At 39.9% G+C, this 24,237-nt stretch overlaps 1 protein-coding gene across 3 annotated transcripts in view; it reads right to left on the bottom strand.

Moving 5' to 3' along the window:
- Thrb (thyroid hormone receptor beta) overlaps positions 1-24,237 on the bottom strand; it is a 252,437-nt gene that overhangs the window by 35,971 nt on the left and 192,229 nt on the right. The window contains exon 1 of one of the 3 annotated variants that reach the window (XM_015489561.2): positions 11,897-12,239. The exons of the other annotated variants lie outside the window; for them this stretch is intronic. Coding sequence (XP_015345047.1) covers positions 11,897-12,224 — 328 coding nt within the window. The 5' untranslated portion in view covers positions 12,225-12,239. Of the gene's footprint in view, positions 1-11,896; positions 12,240-24,237 lie in introns of those variants that run through there. 3 annotated transcript variants of the gene reach the window in all.

Here is a 24,237-nt window from a genome sequence, read left to right as displayed (position 1 = left end):
GCATACTCCACAAAAACATGTACCTTTTAATCTAAAAAATCCATTCAGAATGGAATTCAAAGTTATAATTCTCAAAATGTAGGTCATCAATTCTTCAGCTGTATATTGCATGAAGAGGAAGGGGCCGGATAGGTTTTTTTTAATCAGGAAAATATCACTGCTGTGATAAGCTGATCTCCTTGTCTATGTGCACCTTACAGAATGCCAAGAGCTTAGTGCCTTCCTGGTGCTCATGATGTGATCAGATTTGACATAGACTGTTCCATCATGTGTGCTTGTTTATCACAGGACTACTGTTGGGGTAAAGAGAAAGGTCAAGATGGTGCCTTAGAGGAAGGTTGCATTTCTAGTTGCTCTATGAGTCAGGATTTAAGGAGTGGGAATACTGCTTCTCAGAGAGGTAGGTGAAAGAGGGAATTCACTGAAATTCAATATCAGATAGGATTCTCTGAGAGACTTAGAAATTTGAGTGCACTGAATAAAGAAACAAGAAAGAAAGAGTACATTGGACCCAAGGGGGTCTCAGCAGTGGCTCCATTTCACTGCAGAGGGGAGGGATAACACCTACAGAAATACAGTGCATAAATGTGATATGGGAAAACCTGTAGAACATAAAAACAGTCTGAATGTAGCTGAACCAGAGTCCACAGAGTGAGCTGGTGTCTGAAAAGTGCAGAGCGGGAGCCATCTTGTCACTGTGGCCTTACTGCAGCCTCCTGCTGTGGGCATCCAAAGATTGCCATACTGTCCTGGCAATACCTACTCTTGGGCCTAGGGTGACCTAATAGAACGTGAATCCAACAGGCACGGGGAGGATTGTACCCAAAGGGGACTCAAGTCAGATAAACAGGGGCGTGCACCTCACTTTGCCTTCAAGTCTGGAGGCGCATCTGACCAGCTGAAAAAGTTTGGCAAAGTGTGAGAGACCCATGAGGCGTTGGCTGGCCCACCCTATGAGAATTCTTGGGAGGCTTGTCAGATCCAGATCCCCATCAGAGACCACATCTTTCTGGCTCTAAGGGTGTGTTGATGTAATCTCCAGAGAAGATACTACCCATCAAAGTCCCAAAGGTCTAACTAGAGCTAAGCCCCAACCAGGTCAGTCTGGACAAAAACTCCAATCAGCTGTGCTTCCTGTTCTGTTCTACGTTATACTGGTGAGAGGTGTTTCAACCAGCTTCAGTTTTGGGTCACTCCAGCTGGCAGCTCCGTGAGCAACACGGGAAGGGTCTAACAACCCCTAGTCCTTGCTCTCTCTCAGGGATACAGAGCCCAAAGTGAAACAGAATGCATGACAGCATAGGCAGTGACTGTCCACCTCAGGGGAGAAAATATTTTTAATTAAGAATTTTTCATATATATTTTGTGATTGGTGTATGTATATAAACATTTGTTTCTTTTCCCCAATTGCCAAGTTTTCTTGTTCTCTTATTTACTTTTTCTCCTCTACTATAGCCATCATTTGCTTCATCTCTTCTGCTTTGTTATCATTTTGAACATTATAAACTTTATTTTTATGTGGGGCTGAAGATTGAACCCAGGGCCCTGCACATGCTAGGAAAGTGCTCTATCGCTAAGCCACAACCTCTGAACTTTATTTTACTCTTCTAACACATTTTCTTTTCCCTTAAGACTATATTTGAGTAATATAATTCCTGCTCCTACCATTCTTGTTGTTGCAGTTATTAGTACTGTGGGACACGTGTTGTTTATTGCCAAATCTAGTTTATAGCTATTTATTGTTTTTTGCAGTAATTAGTGATAGAGATATCACAAGAGATACTGGGTATTTATTTTAATGCTGTATGGTGTTTGTTTCCCCCCTCTCATGTGACATTCTGGGAGTCAACTAGGACCCTACAACTTCACAGGGTAGAGACTACTGCTGAACAAAACCCAGTGCACCTTGCTCCACAAACAAATTAACCATGCTCAAATTTCAGCAATGTTAATATAAGAGGCCAAACCCCCATACTAATGGCCAGCCCCCGCTCCTGATCATCCTATTCTTATGTCCAAAGTAGAATTAACAGAAAGGTTGTGTACACTACACTTTTGAGGGGTCTCATTCTAGATCACTTGACAACTGTACATTCTAAAGGATTATGGGAGTGAAGAAAAGCAATCATAGAACATGTCCTCGACATGCCCTCCTGAATACAACTGCCAGATCTACAAGGACCTCACTGTTTTGAGACCTGCAGGGAAAGTTCTGACACAGCATATCAAAATACACTAATCATCACCAAAGGACTAGCAGGGAAACTATACTATAAACCCACTTGGAAAAATTCACAACTTAATATTGCACAATACTTTGAGCTCTAAAGGTCCACAGATGAGGGGCGGAGAGAAATTCATCCCAACACAGGAAAATGAAAAAAAACCAAGGTAACATGTTGCCTCCTAAAGTTCATAATTCACCAGCAATTGACTGCAAAGATATTGAAGTGGGTGAAATACCAGATAAAGAATGCTAAAGCATAATTATTAAAATGATCAGTGAATTTCAAGAGAACACAGAAAAACTGAATGAATTAAGCCAGTAAATGATCTGAATGATAAAGTCAATAAGGATATAGCGATATTGAAAAAGAACCAATCTTGGAAATGAAAGACAATACATCAAATGTTGAGTTGAAAGTCTACTAAAGTAGACCATGCTAAGATAGAATCTCAGAGTTGGAAGACAAAGTGGCCAGCCCTGAACATTCAGATATGTATTAAAGAAAATAAGTAACCATACTGGAATATACAAGATCTCTGGGGCAACATTAAGAGACCAAATTTAAGAATCACTGGAATTGATGTGCGTTGTAAGATGCAAGCTAATGGCATGGATAACCTCTTCAGGGAAATAACAAATTTCCAAACCTTGAGAATAAGATGGACAACCAGATACAGGATTCAAAAAGAACCTCTCCATGACACATCATGATTAAAATCCCTGACATACAGAACAAGGATAGAATTTCAAGAGAAAAATGTCAGGTTGCGTTTAGAAGCAAGCCAATCAGAAGTAATTCAGATTTCTCAGCACAAATTCTGAAACCCAGGAGGACATAGAATGATGTGTTTCAAGTCCTGAAAGAAAATAACTGTCAAACAAGATTGCTATATCTAGAAAAACTATCCTTCAGAATCAAAGAAGAAATAAAAACTTTTCAAGATAGGCAGAAACGGTAAGAACTGATGACTACTAAGCCAGGACAGCAGAATTTAATGAACCCTTCAACGCACAAATGAGAAACAGGACCAAATTAAACATTAGAAATCAAATGGCAAGAATTAGTAAAAATATCTCTACAATAACATTGAATGTAAATGGTCTCAACTCTTCAATTAAAAACCAGGCTGGCAGAATGGATTAAAAAACAAGACCCAGCTATATGTAATTTGCAAGAGAGACACCTTATAAGACGGGAAGGGTCTAACAACCACGGACTGAAAATGAAACTCCTTCCATACAAAGGAAGCCTGGAAATAAGCAGCAGTAAGTTACTCTTGTATCCCACAAAGCAAATTTCAAGTCAAAATTAATCAAAAGAGACAAGGAAGGTCACTAATAATGGTAAAGGGAACCATCCCAAAAGAAGGTATGACATTAGGTGGGCTGGGGTTATAGCTCAGTGGTAGAGTGCTTGCCTTGCATGCGTGAGGCACTGGGTTCAATCCTCAGCACCACATAAATAAAAGGATGTCCAGCTATAACAATAGTAGATATTTATGACCCAAACATTGGTGAACCTAATTACACAAAATAGACACTACTGAACTTACTCAGACAGACCCCAGTACAATAATACTGGATAATTTTTGACAAACTTCTCACCAACACGCATGTCATCCAGGCATAAACTCATACTCTTCAGACATCAAAGATATTATAAATCAAATGGACTTAACAGACACCCGTAGAATATTTCATCGACAACAAGAGCCAAATTCACTATCTTCTCAGAAGCTCATGGAATCTGTTCTAAAATAGACCATATTAAAACCACACAACAACTCTTTTAGCAAATACAAAAAAATTGATACAATTCCTTGCATCTTATCATAATGGAATCAAATTATAAATCAGCACCAACCAACTCTAGAAACACATGGAGATTGAATAACACACTTTTCTCATATCACTCATTCATCATTGAAATTAAAAAGTTCTTACATTCAAGTGAGAATAGTGATAAAACATCCAGACCCTCTGCGGTTCTAAGGGGAATGTTTATAACTATGAATATTTTCATAAGAAAATCAGAAAGATTCCAAATAATGATGCATCTCAAGGCCTTGAAAAACGAGAGCAAACCAATTCCAATCCCAGTAGAAGAAAGGAGATAATGGAGGAACTTTGGATTGGGCAAAGGGGAGGGTAGGAAAGATGGTGGAGAATAGACATCATTACCCTAGGTACATGTATGATTGCATGAATGGTGCATCTCTACACCATGTACAACCAGACAATTGAAGTGTTGGGCTCCATTTGTGTGCAATGAATTAAAATGCATTCTACTGTCATGTACAACTAAGTAGAACAAATTAAAAAAAACCCCAAAGAAATAGAGAATAAAAAAGCATTATAAAGAATCAATGAAATGAAGAGTTGGTTCTTTGGCTAAGTGCTTGTTAATCTTTTCAAACTAAACAAAAGAGACCCAAATTAAAGATGAAAAATGAGAAATGATCATAGAAATCCAGAGTCATTAGGCACTATTTTAAGAATTTACATTTCAATAAATTGGAAAACCTAGAAGGAATGGATACATTATTCTAGACACACATGACCTGTCAACATTGAATCTATGGGGCATGGAAAACCTAAACAGACCAATATCTAGCAATAATACGGAAGGCTTTTTATTACTGCTGCTAACAAAGAAAAGACCAGGACCAGATGGGTTTTAAGCTGAATTCTATCAGACCTATAAAGAAAAACTAATGCTGCACAAATAAATTCCATGAAACAGGAAGGGATGGACTACTTCCAAATTCATTCTGTAAAGCCAGTATCACCCTCATACCCAAACCAGATAAGGACTCATCAAGGAAAGAAAACTACAGACCAATATCCCTAAATTCTTAGTAAAATATTAGCAAATCATATTCAACATTAAGTCAGTTTTTCTCTCAGGATTGCAAAGATGGTTTAACATGCAGAAATCAATAAATGCAATTTGCTACCTAAATAGAATTAAGGACAAAAAAAATCAATAAATGCACAAAAATCCCCTGACAAAATTGAGCACCCATTCATGATAAAAATACTGAAACTAAGGATAGAAGGAACTAACTTCAACATTTTAAAGGCCATCTATGACAAGTCCAACACTATAGTGAATGGTGGGGGGGACTGAAAGCAGTTCCTTTAAAATCTGGAACAAAATTTAGGATATCCACTCCCACCAGCCTTATTCAATATAGTAAGAGAAATTTTAGCCAGAGCAATTAGGCAAGAGAAGGAAATAAAAGGGATAGAAGTAGGAAAAGAAGTCAAACTCTGACTGTCCCTCTACTCAGAAGATCCAAAAAGCTCCACCAGAAGACTGCTAGAGCTAATAAACAGACTCAACAAAGATGATAGAAAATTTAATAACTTTTTTTAAAACACCAATAATGATTCTGCCAAGAGAAATCAGGAAAACAATCCTATTCACAAATAGCCTCAAAACAGCAACAACCAAATAAGGGATAAATCTAACCAAGGAGGTAAAAGACCTCTACAATGAAAACGACACAAGGCAACCTCCCATTTTCCTGGATAAACAGAATTAATGGTTAAAAATGGCCAAATTGCCAAAAGCAATACATAGATTCAATGCAATCCACATCAAAATACCAATGACAATCTGCATAGATTAAGAAATAACTGTTCTAAACTTCATTTGGAAAAATAAGAGACCCAGAAGAGCCAAAGCAATTCTAAGCATCCCCGCCCCCCACACAGACAAAAAAAAAAAAAAAAAAAAAAAAATCAATGCTGGTAGCATTACAATACCTGACTTCAAATTATAGTGTATAGAAAAAAATATTGTGTGGTACTGGCATAAAAACAGACACATAAATCAACTGAGCAGAAGAGAAGACAGATCACCCAAAAGTTAAAAACATATGTTGGAGAAAAGATAGGCTTTTAAACAAATGGTGCTGGATAAACTGGTTATCCATAGCTCATCTTCCACAAATGATAGAAATAATTGAAAAAGAGACTGGCTGTCTCTCATTCTGCACAAAATTCAACTCAAAATGGATTAAAGACCTAGGAATTAGACCCGAAACTATGCAACTCATAGTAGAAAATGAAGGGTCAGTATTCCAGCATATAGGCACAGTCTTTCTCAATAGATTCCTAAAGCTCAGGAAATAACACCAAGAATTAATAAATATGATGGCATCAATTAAAAAGCTTTTGCACAGCAAAGGAAACAATGTGAAGAGAGAACCTACATGATGGAAAGAAAATACTTGGTTATTCTTTTGACAGAGGATTAATATCCAAATTATATAAAGAGCTAAAAAATACAAAAAGAAACAATACACTTAATAGACACTTCTAAGAAATACAAATGGCCAACAAATTATGAAAAAAAAAAGTTCAACATCTTTAGCAATTAGGGAAATGCAAATCAAAACTACACTGAGATTTCATATAATTCCCATTAGAGTGGTAGCCAAGAATATAGACAATAATAAATGCTAGAGAAGATGTGGAGAAAGAGGCACACTTTTACAATTTATGATGGTAAATTAGCACTATCACTATGGAAATTGGTATGGAGATTCCTCAAAAGACTAGGAATGGAACTGCCATATGATCCAGCTGTACCACTCCTCAGTATTTATCCTAAGGAGTTAAAGTCGGCATACTACAGTGATACATGCACACCCATGTTTATAGCAACACAATTCACAACAGCCAAACTATGGAACCAGCCAAGGTGTCCATCAGTGGATGAATGGATAAAGAAAATATGATATACACACACACACACACACACAATGGAATTTTATCCAGCATTTAAAGAGAACAAAATCATGGCATTTGCTGTAAATGATGGAGTTAGAGAATACTATGCTAAATGAAGTTAGCCAATACCCAAAACCAAAGGCCGAGTGTTTTCTTTGATACGATGCTGACTCATAAAGGGAATGGAGGGAGGGGGCATGGGAGGTTGGAAAGATGGTGGAATGAGATGGTCATCATGACCCTAAGTACATGTGTGAATACACGAATGGTGTGAATATATTTTGTATATAATCAGATATGAAATATTGTGCTCTGTATGTGTAATATGAATTGTAATGCATTCTGCTGTCATATATAACAAATTATAATAAAGCAACTAGTTCCAGGGGTGGTACCAAGGACAGCGCATGGCTACTCAGCAGTCTCTGGAAACGGGAAGAATACCTATGTCAGGTGGGTACTGGCAACCCAGAAGATGATGAAGTCCTTAAGTCAGGGCCAGTGGGATAATGGAGTGGGGAGCAGTCTGACCTCAAGCTGAAGGCTTTTGAGGACTGGGAGCTGAGAAGGAAGATTTGATCTTGGCTGTGGAAAAAGTATTCATGGAGGGATGCAAGGTGATGATGTCCATTTCCACATGTGGGAAGTTAGTACCGCCATTCCTTCCCAAGCCCCAGGGATCTGACTTAGTTGTGCAAGGGACTCCCCATCAGCCTTCCTCCTAAGGAATGGAAGTGTGTGCTTTAGGATTTGGTTAGGGCATGAGGTGAGAACCTGGAGAATGTGCCTTTGACAAGACAGATGCCTACTCCTCAGGAAAGGGAAAAGTCAGTTCATTTTATGTCTGTTCTTAAAGTTGTTTTGAAAACTATTACTGCTGTTTACTTTCCTCTCATGTCTGTGGCTGAGAGTCACTTCATTTAACCTTTTGAATAGCAAATGTGTTAAATAAAATACATATATTTATTTAAAATGGTAGTATTTCTTTCTGAAGTGGTATTGTTAATAGTTTATGGGTGGCGGTGTCTAGATTAAAATGCTATCCTTACACCAGCATCCTCACAATTATGTACAGGTTGTTAAAAAAAAAAAAAACCACTGTAGTTGTATTAACCATTAAAGTGTTACCTTTACTCACTTATTTTTTGGTACCAGGGGCACTCAATCCCTGAGCCACATCTCCAGCCCTTTTTAAAAATTTTGAGTCAGGGTCTCCCTACATTGCTTAGGGCATGGCTCAATTGCCAAGGCTGGCTTGCCTCAGTGTTCATGACTTGAAGAGATGATGTCTGTAATTCTCAACAGTTCTCTGGGTGAACTGATGGCATCTGTATTTAACTTAAATTCAACTAGAGGAGGGGAGGAAGACAGAGTGTTGGAGGGGAAATAAAGGATGAGGGAAGGAGAACAGGGAGGACATAGTATGTCATCTTACATTCAAGTTTATAGCCAGCAGTGATTATGGAGTGGAATTCATGATCTTCCATGTCCTGCCTGATTTTCCCTAGACTGGGTATGATTCTAGGGATGAGTACCTGTTTTTCATGTGATATCATTTTGGGGTATAGACTTTTGAATCTCTCCATCCCCAATTCCACCATGTAGCAATTGTTCTCTAAAAGAGGCCAAAGAAATTCTAATTAGAAATCCTATTTCTTTGGGGCTTAACTCTTCTTTTTAATCCAGTCCTCTTTGATGTGGGCCACTTCAAACATCTCCTGACTTACCATTTCATTTCCATTTCTAATGTCACATGGAGGCAACAGAATATGAAAGGAGAATGAATCTTGTCTTACAGATGCAATAAAAGCAGAATCAGGAAGTACAGTTTTCTGTAGAGTTTCTGCTTCAGTTATTTTTCTTTCTGCAAAACTAAAAATGTAGCTGTGCAATCCAAAGCAAAACTAAACAGATCAACACCCCATCTCCTTGGCCCAAGTGAAAACCAGAAAGTCCTTCTCCTGGACTGATAACTGAGTCCGATGCAAATGCTCTAGCAACTAACTTGTTGAAGGTGAAGGTTCTATGAAGATGGCATATAGAAGGGAATGCAGAGTCCTGTGCAGGAGAGTTGCCCAGTACAGACTCCTGGGAAGGATTCTCTTTAAATGGACAGAGGGTGACTGGCAAAGCTGCCTTTCAGGGTGGCCGGATACAAGCTGTTCCAGGACTTTGGAATGTAATTGGAATGTCTGTTGTTAATAGCCCGTAGACAGGAAGAGAGAATGGTGGGGGGACAGAGAGAGAGGGTAGGTAGGTTGGGAGATAATGGAGATTTGTCAACTTTTAACTATGCTGGAACCCCAGCCACAAAAGAGAAGCACAATAACCTGACTGTCAATTCTTCATCTGATTCCCAAACTTACCATTTCTCCTTCCTCCAGAACGGATGCATGCAATTAGAGCTGGCCGTGGTGACCGACTCAAACGCAACAAATAACGATCATGCCACAAGACAGTAACTAAGTAGCTCGTGCCTTGTGAGTGATTGGTTGGGTTCTGTTTGTCCCTAAAGTTTAAAAAATTCAAATTTTATTTTCTCATCTTCCCCATGAAAAAAATCAGACAAATCCTATGTTTTGCATTTCAGTTCTCCTCGGTGTGAAAATGACATTGACCTAAATCTCCAGTCTCGAAGTTTAATTTTAAACATGATTCAGTGAAGTGAAGTCTGACTTCAGACTTGGTTCATGTTTGCAGGGCTTCAGGAGTAAATGATAATTTTTTCCCTCCTTGGTTACAAATGAAAGAAACATAAACTCGAGGAAAACTAAATGTCACTCTAAAGTCTACCAATTAAGTAATCCCTGGTTTTGTATAAGCAAATATTCCCCCATGCTGGTAAGCCTACTACTCTCCTAGCTTTCCTTCCATGTGTACTTTTAATATATATATATGTTTTTAAACAAGACGATTAGGAAGCTCTAATTAAAGTTTAGAGAATAAACCATTCAAAAAAAAAAAAAGCAGCTGTATTACTGAAGATTCATAGAGCTACTGTGACAGCAACAAAGGAATTATGACTTTCATGAAATAGATGAAAATCCAATTGAAAATGAGGCCTGCCCCACTGAACACCTGTTTATAGTCTTAATTTTGTCTTAACGAGACACTACTTATATCTTCCAACAATAAAAATCAATAGTGGATCGATATGGATAAACATGTTGGGTACAACCTTTTGTCCTAAGAGACAGTTAACAGCTGGGTTTAGTTTTACTGGGATTTACTTGAAGACTTGTAACAGTAAATAATGGTGCATTTAAGACTACTTGCCTGCTTTGATTTACTGAGTCTGGCAGGTGGCAGTGGCCTTTCGATGGCATATGGCTTTGAGAAATTACATCAATATATGCATATGATGCGTCTTTTCCTCTGGTTCATGCATCAAATTAATTAGTAAAGAATCCCTGGCTTCGTATTTTATAAGCAACTTTTCCCCAGTGCTGCTTGAAGAAAAATATAATGAAAAAAAAAAAAAAAAAAAAAGGAAAAGAGACCAGAAAGTTCTGCAGGAATTTTTAAGAATAGTAGAATCTGCAGCTAGACAGATACCACTGTCTTATTCTGATCCTGCAACATTACTAAAGGTACAACCTGTCATGTTTAATGAGGCAATGTTAATTTCTTCTTTTCAAAGGTATATTACTATGACGTTAAATGAAAAAAAGCACACAATCTGTCTCAAATGTCCCCGTTAGGGAACTTTCATGGCATGTCCCCTGGCAATAAATGGGAAATTTTGATGCCCTTCAAGAGGATGCAGAACTTAAACTATAGAAGAACAACACTAAATGTTTAATGCTATGATCCCTTTCGTAATTCATATCTGGAAGTTGTAGAATAGCACTCTAGCTAGTAAAAAGTTAACAGGGATTTTAGTTTTTAAATGACTTGTTTTCATAGCTGGCTACTTTTAATTACAGAGTCACATTAAGAAAAGCAAATGATAATTTTCATAGGAACCACAAATAAAGCACATTATTTAAAGATTAGTTTCACAGAGAAATTGTAGTTCCCTAAGCAATGTCTTATAGGTCATAATGAGAAAGAAACAAGTTCTGGCATCTCCATACTAGAATTTAAACTTTTTTTTTTTTAAGCACTTCTTGAGAAATTACATCAATAGTTCCAGTAGTAGTACCCATTTGCTTTTATTTTTGTTAATGCAAGAAATGTTCTATGGATAGAAAATTAAGATAAAGGAATATTGCCCTTATTTTAACATTGGATATTCTAAAGGATATTTCACTTGCTTTTATATAGCAAGTTCATTGGAGTTGATTGCAGACATGTTATACTTTACCCACACGCTGTGTCCTTAAAGTTTATCTATTACTGTTGGAGTTTTACATTGTTCCTGTTTGTGGTCACAAATAGATTTTCTACAGTTTACATGGAAAAATTTAAATCTGTGAAAATGAATATTTACAAAGTGTCACCTACCAACTGATAGTACTATAAAAAAATTTCACTATTTTACTGCTTACCAAAAATAAACTTTTACTCTAAAGTGCTAAGAAAAAGTCTAGTGAATTTTTTGGTCTGAACTTGAACCGGTGAGAATGTTCCCAGCTCAAACACTACCACACCTAGCCAGCAAGGGAAGATTTCACGTATTTTTTTTTTTTTAAAGCAAAGAAAGCAGTAATATTTTGGGATGTACATACATTTGTCCTCACATGCCAAACACAGCCCAGAAAACCAACCTGTCCTGCTTTTATACATGAAGAAAAAAAATGCTTGGAAATCTTAGTGTTCTCAGAGTCCTTCAATCACCTAGCAACATCTCTCTCTGCTGCTTTTTCATTTCGAATATTCGCCGTTCAAATCCAAAGATTTGAAGAAGCCAGACACAAAACTAACTTTTAAAACGAAACGGAAACAAACACCAAAACTTTGAACAAATGGAAGCAAAAAGGTCCCTACCTTTTTTTTGAGAGTACGATGGTGACTTCGCTTGAGAAAAAGTAGGCTTTTCTTCAGGGAAATATTCAGGTTGGCTGTATTGATTCAGGGCCATGTCCAAGTCAGAGTCCTTGCTTTTCAACATGTTTCCAGGGTAACTACAGGTATAAGGCTGATTCAGTGCCCAGGCCTGTTCCATATATCTGTTGTTACTGGGCACAGCCTGAACATCACAACCACTGTAACCCGGACTATCTTCAAAATACGTGAAATAGTCAGTGGACTGCATGTAGCAATTGCTGCCGGCAGCCGGGTGCACTTCATATATTTCTTGCATACAGTAGTTCATTTTGTGATCCTGGTTCGGTTTCTACTTTACATATACACACACTCTACGCATGCATTCACCAAACCCATACACCCCGAGAGCCGGGCATATACGCCAAGAAGCAAACATACATACACATGAAATGAGAAGGGGAGATGAATAAACACCACCAACCAACACAGCAACCCAGCCTGCTGTACTTTGGAACAGCACCTGAAGTGCTAAAATCCTATTTAGACGGAGGTGTCTTTGGAGCTCTCCTGCCATTCAAACATATTGGAAAGCAGATTTATCACTATACAGGTCTTAAGCTGGGCATACAGCTAATTCCTGGGGAAGGTGGCAGGCAGGTAGGAGTGACCTCCACCCAGATAGGGGAGTGACAGCAAGAATGTGCCTGTTGCTCTCAAGCCGGGAAGATTCATTTTATACACGGTTTTAACCCCGTTCAACATGATTAGAAAATGATTACTCATTGTTATGTCATTATGACAGAATGACAACTTAAGCATGAAATAGTATAAAGACATCTTAGAGAATATCCTCGAATACACAGACAATCCTAAAATCAATAATCTAGTTCATTAGCATGGACCAGAGAAAATCCAGTAGTAATGAGCCCGACAACTGACTCCAACACATTAATCTGGTTGTACCAACATTAGTGGTCAAATCTGTTGTTGAGTGTTACTGATTGGCTTTTACTGGCAGGATCCACTATTTTCCCATGACACACAGGTCCCACTGGTTTTTAAAACATGCCAAGGAAGGCCACATTTGCAAATGGTGTTGGACGCTGTGCATTCTGTCCTGTTCCATGCACCTGATCATCTTTTATGTCATTCGTACTAATCTATGCGAGACCTGCAACTTAACTGTCTTTGTATAAGGATGTGAGAGAAAGTATAGCCATCCTCCTGTTCTGTTTGTGCTGTTTGTGCTCAACAAAACTCTGATCATTAGTAGTCAGAAAATTTTAATACACCTGTTTTATTTCCATCCAAATCTGCTTTTGAAATTATTTTCAAGCTTTAATGCGATTTAAGTATATTCACGCACACATTGGTATTTGAAGATGATGATTTAAGAGAGAAAAGTGTTCTCTGTAAGAATAGTCATATCTTTGAACTGAGAAGTTAACAAATATCAAATTGGATTGCAAATGCTCCCCAAAGTGATTACTAATGGCATCTTCTCCCTGTGGAAGGTGGCCAGTGTATGTGTCCATATCCATGTGTTGTTCTACCTCATATGTCAGTAAGAGCTGAAGCTGCTTTCTGTTCAGCTAGGAGCGCCTTAGACACACTGCTGAGCTGGCCTCAGCTTACATTTGGGTCTCTGCTGGTCCATCAATATGTGACCTTGTTGGTATTTCACTCCTGAGGGGCCACAGACAATGCCACACTATAATACTTCACAATGAGATCTTTGTTTTGAATCTGTAGCTCCAGCCATCAGTTGCAACATGGAATTCTGCAGCAGGGGCATACAGGAGAAAGGAGGGAGTAAAAATCATTGGACAGCGGGGTTTGGAGGCTCATACCTGGAATCCAGTGGTTTGGGAGGCTGAGGCAAGAGGATCACGTGTTGAAGGCCAGCCTCAGCAACTTAGTAAGGCCCTAAGCAAATTAACGAGACCCTGTCTCAAAATAAAAAGAAAGGGCTAGGGATATGGCTTAGCGATTAAGCACCTCTAGGTTCAATCCCTGGTAACCCCCTACTTCCCCCCCCAAAATTGACAAACTATGTGGTGACTGTTAAATTTAAAGCAGGGATGGTGGTACTAAAACAAAAACCACACACAGTTCCTACCACTAAATAGCTTAATAGTAGGTGTTAAATATACAAATCAGTGGTCACCATGTAGTCTTTGCTGACATTTTCACAAATAAATAAAAAGCAAAATATGAATTAAAATGAGAAAAAAAAAACCCCGAGGCAGATCCCCAGGACTCCCCAGAAAACTGCAACTGAATTACAAAACAAGTAAAGGAATGTTCATGTTTGAACCTGGAAAATGAATTGCAACACCCTAGACAGCGTTACAGTTTCCATAGGTATAGAGAACACAACTAGCATCTCAATAGTGTTTTTACACTCTGATTACTCTTAAAACAAATAAAGGATTTATTTGCAAGTGTTTTTAAGAACACATACACATAACATCACAATTAACATTTTCTCCCAACTGAAAATGTCAAAACATTTTATTGGAAGCAATGACTATTTTCTGCAAACCCGAGGAAAAAGGATCCAGGCCTTATGTTTTTTGTCTGATCTCATTTATTTATCTCAAATTTCTCAAAACTAATCTGAAAATTAACCTTTCAATAAAGCAGTTTTCTTTCCTGGCAACTATACGTGATCCACGGCCTCTTTTTCTGGTTGGGAGCCGTGTGCTGGCTCCATCTGATTTTGCAGTTTTGCCCAGTGCGTTTCCTGGCTTCCTCTCTCCTTCACTGAAGGCACAAATCCAAGCTATGTCTTGCTTTTCACCAGTAACAATATCAACTCAAGCCAGAGTCTCGACTTGCATTCCAAAAGAACGCTTAAAAACAAATTTCAGAAGTCACTAAATGTGCTTGGAAAACCCAACATTGCCGGGTGTGGTGGCGCACGCCTGTGATCCCAGAGGCTCGGGAGGCCGTGGCAGGAGGATCACAAGTTCAAAGGCAGCCTCAGCAGCTTAGGGAGGCCCTAAGAAACTTTGTGAGATCCTGTCTCAAAATTTAAAAAGGGCTGGGGATGTGGCTCAGTGGTTAAACACCCTGAGCTCAATCCCCATTAGGAAAAAAAAAAAAAAAACAACAATCCAGTGTTATTCACCCTAGAACTGGATATACATATTGCAGTTAAAAAAAAAAGTTCCTGAGCAACTTTATTCCTCTCATTTTCTGCTAAATGTTTGAAATACCCGCAAGAGTCAACAGCATTTTTATTGAACTGAACAAAACAACTGAATTCACCCAGAAATCTTTAACTAGGAAAAGAGCACTAATGTCCTCACTCCCCCTATCTTTTAGAGAAAACAATAGCAAATGGGACTGTTCTTTACTTGCACAGAAGGCAGGAAACTCTGCTGCTTGCTGAAAACTGAGCCGAGCACTCAGGGGCTCTCGGGCACGGCCCCTCCCATCCTGATGGCAGCCATCACATCTGTCACCGGAGATCGATCTGCACCCTTCTAAGTCGATAAAGCAATCCGAACATATTATGTGTCACAAATAAGGTGAGCTTCAGTAAGATGTTTCTTATTTCCCTGACTGACTGCTCTAATTTACTTACTTAAAGAGAAGCTTAGAGTTATTTGACCCACAGTGCATCAAACTACCTCAAATAAACTCAGGAGGGCCTTAAATAATTCTCATTGGAAGCCTTTCAATCAATCTATCATTTATTATATAAATGCACCTTTTTCTATGGCTGGAAGGAAGTAGCTTCAAAGGATAAGACCAACTACCTCTGTGTGGGAAAGCAATGTAGGTAAGCAAAAAGCCCTCAAGGTCTCTGAAGGAGGAAAATTGTTTTCTCTATTTTGAACTGTGTAGGTTCTCAAATACAATTGCATGTCATATTTCACCTGACAAAACTTTTCAAAACACTGATACCCAGGTGTCACCTTCAGAAAGTCTGAATTAATCACTAGGGGGTGAAACCTGAGTGTCAAGATTTTTAAAGTTCCCCTGATTTATGTTGCCCAGTCAGCGAAATTTGAGCATGATGGTTCTGCTGGGTGTCTGACCCCAGCCCCTTCCACCATGGACCAGGGGGGCATCCTGCCGAGCACTCACAGGGGCTCTGATTCCTTTTTCTTCTTTTGCAGTTTCACTACATATTTTCTTAAATTCTTACTCTACCTGCCCTTGAGTTACTCAGTCAAGACAGTTCAGGAAAGAACTGACCAAGAACAACTAAGGACGTGGGAACAGGACAGGCATCTTCCCAGGGGTCAAGGACGGCTTCACAGAAGAGGCGACTTGGGATATAGGACTCCAACACTGGGGGCCTGAGAAACGAGATGACTGAGCTGTAGATATGTCTTAGAGTGCTACCAACTACAAGAAGGCACAAGAAAGGAATCAGTAGGGCAACTGGTCAGAAACTTCTAGCTTCTGAATGTTCTTACTTTCCACTTTAGTCATAGACTCTCTAATTTTAGCTAGGCACACGGCCCCTGGGAAAAAACTATATTTGCCAGTCTCCCTTGTACCTGGAAGTGTCCGTGTGAATAAATTCTGGCCAATGAGATACAATGAAGGGAGTGGTATATGGTAGTTTCTAGGAAACTTAAAAGCCAGTTTTGTTTTTTTTTTTAAACAACTAGTACATGCCATTTACTTCTGGTTCTAACTGCTGCCTGCAATGTGAAGATGATGGCTGGAGCCCCAGTCACTGTTTTGGTCTGTGAGGATGAGGGTCATACTCTAGGGATGCTGGACAAATGTCTAGGCTGCGGAAGTCCACAGCATTGCCATACTAGACCTGGAATGCCAAGCTCGGGACATTTTCCCTCAAGAAAAAATCTTATGTCACAGGTTTTGTTTTGTAAAACAGATAAGAGTGCCTATGGTATTTGTGAAATACCCGTCTTATTTGTAAAGTAGGGATAAAACAGAATCCACCTTATTGTGAAGATTAATGGAATAAACATAGTAAAGCACTTACAATAGTGACATGGCATAGTAGGTGACACAATTATACGTACATAGTAATTATCATTACTGAAGTGTTTTAGCCTGTCTTGGATGTGTGTGCTCTCCTCAGCCTGGGGCAGAGGTCAGCAAACTTTGACCTGTCGGCCAAATATGGCCCACCACTTGTTTTGTAAATAAAGTTTTATTGGAATGCATCTATGCTCAATTGTTTATATACAGTCTATGGCAGCCTTTGCACAACAGCGGCAGAGTGTGAGTGGTTTTGAGTGACACCTATAGCTGAAAATATTTACTGTCTGGAACTTTAGAAAGTTTGCCAGTCTTTCCCCTAGGTCATCCTCACCCTGTTTTGCAGCTTTAAATAACAGTTATCTGCAGATGACATCCAAGTGTAACTCCATCCGGGATGTTTCCTGTGACACCAGAACCTTATGCCCACCTCACCTGGCCATCTCCATTTGCATACCCAGGAGGCACCTCCCAGTTAATTATTTCTGAAATCTGTTCCTAGTAATCTTCTACCTCAGTAGAAGCATCCAGATAGGAGCTTAAGCAAATACCTACGGAGCCCTCCCTGGCTCCTCCTTCCTCCACCACCTTCCTCAAACCCATTAGTAAGTGCACTGGTTCTTCCCCCAGATTACAGTTCCCATTCCACCGTTTCTCCATTTCTGCTGCCACTGCAGCCCAAACTGCCATCATCTCCGGACAGGGCTTCCCAAATGCTCTCTGCACTGGCCTTGCCTCTCTAGTTCTTTCTTTTTTTTTTTCTTTATAGCTGGGATTGAACCCAGGGGCATTTAACCACTGAGGCCACCTCCCCAGCCCCTTTTTGTATTTTATTTAGAGACAGGGTCTTGCTGAGTTGCCGAGGCTGGCTTTGAACCTGTGATCCTCCTGCCTCAACCTCCTGAGCCGCTGGGGTTACAGGCATGTGGCAAGTACTTTTATTGATCAGCAACTGAAGACTTATGTTTTAAAAACTGCAGATCAGGTTTTATCTCGTCCCTGTTTAAAAACCTCCAGTGGATTCTCACGGCCTTTAGGATAAAACCCACATTCTTTACTAAAAGGTGGTCCTTCCCCACTTCCCACCAACACCCTCCTCCTCTCGCACACTCGACTCCGGCCAAAACAGTGTCCTTGTCATTCTGGGAACACTTCGAGCTCTTCCCTGCCTCAAGGACACTTCACATGTTTTTCTGTCTGAAATGTCCCTTTCTTGGGCTCTTTGCAGAACAGAGCCTTCTCAGCCATCAAGACTGAGCTTAAATGTCACTTTCTCTGCATTTCAGGAGTCTCTTGATTCCATTATAGGACTGAAGGTCTGTGACACATTATATAACAACATATAATAATATTTGCTTTCACATAAAAAATATGGAGGACTCTCAGTGCACCAGGAATCAAGATCTGTGTGCTTTTTTTTTTTTTAAAGGACAGCATTTTACATATTTATTGCAAATAAATGAACCGTCTTAAGCTTGGAGAGTTCCTGAGAGACATCTATGTCTAAAGCCCATCCAGTTTGCACTTATATATACTTTTGGCACCAGAGACAGACCCATTTATTAGCCCTACCTCAGTTGAGATTATGGGATTATGAATTGCTATCATCATTGCCAATCATCTTTTCCCCCCACCCCCAAAGTTATTAAAAAAGGCCAAAAGATTTCCTGTCCTCCGAAAGAACTACCCAAATTGAGGAAAGTTTCCTTTATAAAGGGGAAAGAGATCCAAGTCTTATCATCTGAGTGTTCAAAGTTATCCAAATGCTAGGTAATATATTTTGGGATAATCTGTAGGGGTATACGATACTTTTTGAGCATGTTCTTTTGGTCTTTTGATGTCTGGAAACTCGGCCTTATTGCTTTACAAAGTGAATACTCCAAATGATCCAGCTGCAGAGATGTCAGGAGGGGCAAGCTCTTGGCACTCTGAAACCACTATCTTAAAGTCATCCAATACAGCTGGGCGCAGTGGGGCACACCTGTTATCCCAGCAGCTTGGGAGGCTGAGGCAGGAGAATTGTGAGTTCAAAGCCAGCCTCAGCAACTTTGTAAGGCCCTAAGCAACCCAGGGAGACCCTGTCTCTAAATAAAACATAAAAAAGGGCTGGGGATGTGGCTCAGTGGTTAAGTGTGCCTGGGTTCAATCCCTACTACCAAAGTCACCTGTCACCCGACACATGGGAAATTGATGTCGGCTGAGACCTCTTCTAGGCTTCCCGGAATCCTACAATATTATAACTGGAACTCCTGTGTTGTGCATTCCACGTGTATTTTATTTGACTTGTGAGGAAAGTTGAGTCCCAGGGGGATAAAGTGACTTGTCACAGGGTAGGTGGTAGCTATTGGGATCAGGACTCACCCCTATTTTGACCATATCAAGCCTCCTATTTTAGGTGAGGCCTTTATTTCCTAACTAGCCCGGTGCTTTACATTTTTAAAAAAAAATGCTGTGGAGGAAGGGGATTGAAGGGGACGTACTTCCACCAAAATATATAAAAAGCTCTAAGTCACACCATACCCAGCTCTAACCATTTGAGCTTTTATTTTCTTAGTCCTAGGTGTGTTATTAGTACGAATTGCCCTCCTCTTGATTACTGTAATTTGTAGTCCTTTTTAAAGGAACATCATGGCTGCTATTGTCCAGGGCTGCATCTCTGAGCTCCACCCTCACAGCTCACCATGGCTACTGGGTTAATATCCAGATGATATTCCCAAAGGGGTCCCATGATAGCAGCCCTGAGAGATGCTTTAAAAAGGACAAAAAGAGATTCTGTGGTCAAAGGAGCTTGGGAAATGAGGCATTGTACATTTCCTCCTTGGAGATTCACCCACAAGTGAACTGTTCACCTTTGTATGACTTTGTATGTTAGCATTTTCCAAACCTGTCTGCTCTCAAAACCTTGAGCTTGCCCCTGCTCACATCTCTGGAGCTGGGTCATTGTGGAGTCCTAACTTTGAAAAACAATAAGACTGAGTTTCCAGATATCAAAAGACCAAAACATTATCTAGCATTTGGATATCTTTCAACACTCAGATGGCTTCTTGTAACATCTGTTCCAAAGGCTCCATGAACTACACTGAGAAACCTGGTTTTCTGCTCTGTTGGGTGTACATGCTGGAGCCGAGGCTGACAGCAGGGATACCCAGCTCACCTGGATCTCCCAGATCACCTTGCAAGAGCAGAGGAGCCTGAAAAGCTGAAGAAGGAGAGTGTCCTTGCTGTGGTCATCACCAAAGAGCCCAGAAGCAGGCTGAACACACAGAAGTGCAAATTCTCAGAGGGCTGCAGAGCAAGGCCAGGGCTTTGGGGCTCTGGGATTGAGTCTGTTTTGGTGGGGACAGAGGCTCAGACCTCTCCCCCTATCAAGACCTACTGTATTCTCAATTTTCTCTTGGTATTTCATTAATACAAGATAGTAGTGAGGGGAGACTGGCTCACAATCCATCAAGGAGCAAAGTGAGCTTTTACAAATATTGTACTTGAAACAGTGCCAGCAGGATTTAGTAGCCTATAGGGAAGAGGTTCTGATCTGGTACAATGGAGCAGAAGGAGCTCCGTGGGAACAATGACGTGGGAACAGGACTCTCCTGGGGCCCAGGCAGAAGGAAGCAGGCCCAATGGATGACTGAACCGAGAGCCTTGCAAGGGAAAGGACATTGTCATCAAGGTAGTTCTGGTGGCCGCCTCCACAGGGACATGGTCCCTGCATCCAAGATGTGGAGATTGTTTTATTTCACGAAGGAGGGATGGTTGTCCCAGCAAGTTCACGCAAAAGATTATCACAAACCCAGTCACAACAGCTTTTTACTAGACAAAATATGCCATCCTATAGAGTGAGTTAAAGAAAGCAGCCTTTTGCAGTTCCCCAAAGATCTTAGAATAGACTCCAAAGTCCTCAAAAACTCAAAAGGTGATTCCTGGACCAGCAGCAATAGCAATCGCATCACCTGGAATTTCTTAGAATTGCAAATTCTAGAAAATTCTAGCTCTACCACAATGGGTCTGATTTTTTTTTTATTTTTAGTTGGACAAAATACCTTTGTTTTATTTATCTAGTTTTATGTGGTGCTGAGGATCGAACCCAGGGCCTTGCACATGCTAAGCGAGTGCTCTAGAACTGAGCCACAACCCCAGCCCCTCTACTTGCTTTTTAAAATTGGTCTTTCCATTGGTTCTGTTGTCTATCACCTTTTTTTGGGAGGAGGAGCTACTGAGGATTGAACCCAGAGGGCTTAACCACCGAACAACACCCCCAGCCCTTTTTATTTTGAGATAGGGTCTCACTAAGTTGCTTAGGACCTTGTTAATTTGCTAAGGCTGGCCTCGAACTTGTAATCCTCCTGCCTCTGCCTCCTGAGTTTCTGGGATTACAGGTGTACACCATGCCTGCCTTGTTTCTACTACCTTCTAACCATGGAAGTTTTTACCAGGTGACCACACCAACGCTTTAGGTTCAACTACTGTCCCTGTGTGCTGTTGGTGTGTCCTCCAAATCTGCATGGCCAGCCAGGCACCAAATACCTCACCCTGGATGCCCCCTGAAGTACCTCACATGCCAAGACTGCATATACCTATGTGTTAGAGTCTAATTTAATCTTCACAATAGTCTTGCAGGAGTAGATTTCTACAATGTGACTTCTTTTCTTTAACTTAAAATCTATATGTTGCTCTAACAACTTCTGATTTTATGTGGAGAAGTGTAAGACTGAGTTCCTGCCTTTTTAATTTCCAATAAAGATGCTTGCATAACTTTGTTTTTAACTTTATTTATTTTTTAGTTGTAGGTGGATACATTATCTTTATTTTATTTTTTAATGTGGTGCTGAGGATCGAACCCAGTGCTTCACACATGCCAAGCAAGTGCTCAACCACTGAGCTGCAACCCCAGCCCCTGTTTTTTAAACTTTCAATTAAATTAAAAATGCTATTTTCTCCTCAACAAATAAACAAACAAGCAAGCAAAACCAGCCCTCCAGGGCAGCTGATGGCTCACTTTTTTAAAAAATATACGAAAAATCATGTATTTGTCCAAAGTGGCAGAGATGGTAATTTGAAAAGTCAGGATTCAAATCCAGATTTATTTCTACCTTTACTGTGACATCTGGTCACAAAGGTCAGATATTCTCCACGGTCACTCTTCTAATTAAACTCATCATTTCTCCTTAAAAGTTGGTCAACCCAGAAGGTTTCTATGCCTCTGATTTTACTCTGATCTTGCAAGTCTCCTTCTATGTAGCAGCCAAGGGTTTTGATTTTACAGGAGAAATCTAAAATATGTCATTGATTTCCTCTCCCTTCAACCCTTTCCTAGTTTGACATCACCCTGAGCTTTCAAAACTAAACTCTGCAGACCTACAGGTCCTTCATAATGGGGCCTGTTTCTTATCTCTTGCCACTTTCTCAATCTGGAGTTGGCCGTTTGTACTTTTGGTTGAACAGTTCTCTAGTCTGTGGTTACACACTGTTCCCTCACTTCTCAGCCATACACTGATCCAAGCTGTGATAACTACTTTCACATAGATTATGTCATTTATGTTTCTCAACTATAAATCTTGTAAGTGGAGAATATTGTTCTCTTTTAGCGATGAGAAACCTGAAGAGCTTATGGTAACTTGCCTCGGGTCACAAGGCTGAGAGGTGGTGATCTAAATGCATGTTTATATCAAAATAGTGTTTTATCTGTGGCTTTTATGACACTACCAGCTCATGCTGGAGTTCGGGATTCTGTAGGGTTACGAGGCCCTGACTGGCAGTGATTCTTCATGTCATTTGTCCTCTTTGAGGGGTCCACAAGCCTAACTCAGAGAAAGTAATTTGCACACTTACAATATTCCTCAACAGTCCTGACTGGATGCTTAGTCCAAGACATTTCTTTTTCTTTTTTTGGTACCAGGGATTGAACTCAGGGGCAGTCCACCACTGAGCCACATTCCCAACCCTGTTTTCTATTTTATTTAGAGGCAGGGTCTCACTGAGTTGCTTAGTGCCTTGCTTTTGCTGAGGCTGGCTTTGAACTTGGGACCCTCCTGCCTCAGTCTCATAAGACGCTGGGATTACAGGTGTGTGCCATTGCACTCAGCTACATTCTCTTTTTAATATTGAGAAATAATAGTTTGTTTGCAGTATAAAGTCAAGATTTGTTACATCGAAATTTTCAAGTAATGCTTTGTAGGGTCTAATATTCCCAGAGAAATTTGTGCTATTTGGGGTCCTTCCTTGTATAATGTTTCCAGTGGGTGGAGGAATGTTGACCAGCGGCTGGAATTCTAGCACTGTCTTGCATCTAGGAGCCCCCAGGAAGACCAAGGGCTTTATTCTAACTGATATTTCCTAAAATCAAAGGCAAATCACAAAGTCTCCTTGAGCTTTGTGAGAACGAGCTACTATTCAAAAAGGGCTCAGGATCCAGTCCAAAAGAAAAGCGTATGAACAAAAAAGTGAATAGGAAGAAGTATCCTCATGGCGGGGGGCGGGGTTGGGGGGAAGAAAAGTGAGACTTTTGAAATATGTCTCAGACTACTATTACCACCATGGAACTCTTCCCTCTCCTAAGCCCCCCTTTGGAATGTCCACTCTTTTTAATCAACATTTGGTTGAAAAGCAAATCTTTAAGGACTGTTGTATTATAGTCTGATGTGGCTTGGGCCTCACAGTCCAGAAAACAGACAATAAAATTTCAGTTTTGGTATCACTTTAATTAGAACACTGGTTACTTATAATGAGGTCTGCTGCAAAATAAATGATGAGGTTTACTGCATAGTATATGCATAACTAGCTGTAAGATGTGGGGGAGGCTTTCTATTCATCTCACAGAGGGAAAAGCTGAGAGGATGGTTCTCTCATGTTTACATAGCCATGAAGGTAAGGAGTTGATATTAAAGTTTAGGTACTCTTTTTTTTTGGTACCGGGAATTGAACTAGGGGCACTTAGCCACCGAGCTACATTCCCAGTCATTTTTGCTTTTATTTTTTTTTTATTTTTATTTTTTTGTTACTAAATACTTTTAATTAAAACTTGTAAGATAAACAATAAGAATAATACTTTACATAATAATTGCTTTTACATTTGTATTTTTAAAAAACCTAAAATTTAAGCAATTATCATTATTCTTTTTTTTTTAAAATTTTTTATTGTTGGCTGTTCAAAACATTACATAATTCTTGATATATCATATTTCACACTTTGATTCAAGTGGGTTATGAGCTCCCATTTTTACCCCAAATACAGATTGCAGAATCACATCAGTTACACATCCATTGATTTACATATTGCCATACTAGTGTCTGTTGTGTTCTGCTGCCTTTCCTATCCTCTACTATCCCCCCTCCCACTCCTCCCCTCTCTCTCTCTCCCTCCCCTCTGCTCA

This window comes from Marmota marmota, unplaced genomic scaffold (genome assembly GCF_001458135.2).
Source record: "Marmota marmota marmota unplaced genomic scaffold, marMar, whole genome shotgun sequence".
In the NCBI taxonomy this organism is placed as follows: domain Eukaryota; kingdom Metazoa; phylum Chordata; class Mammalia; order Rodentia; family Sciuridae; genus Marmota; species Marmota marmota.
This window is presented reverse-complemented; position numbering and strand designations above follow the sequence as displayed.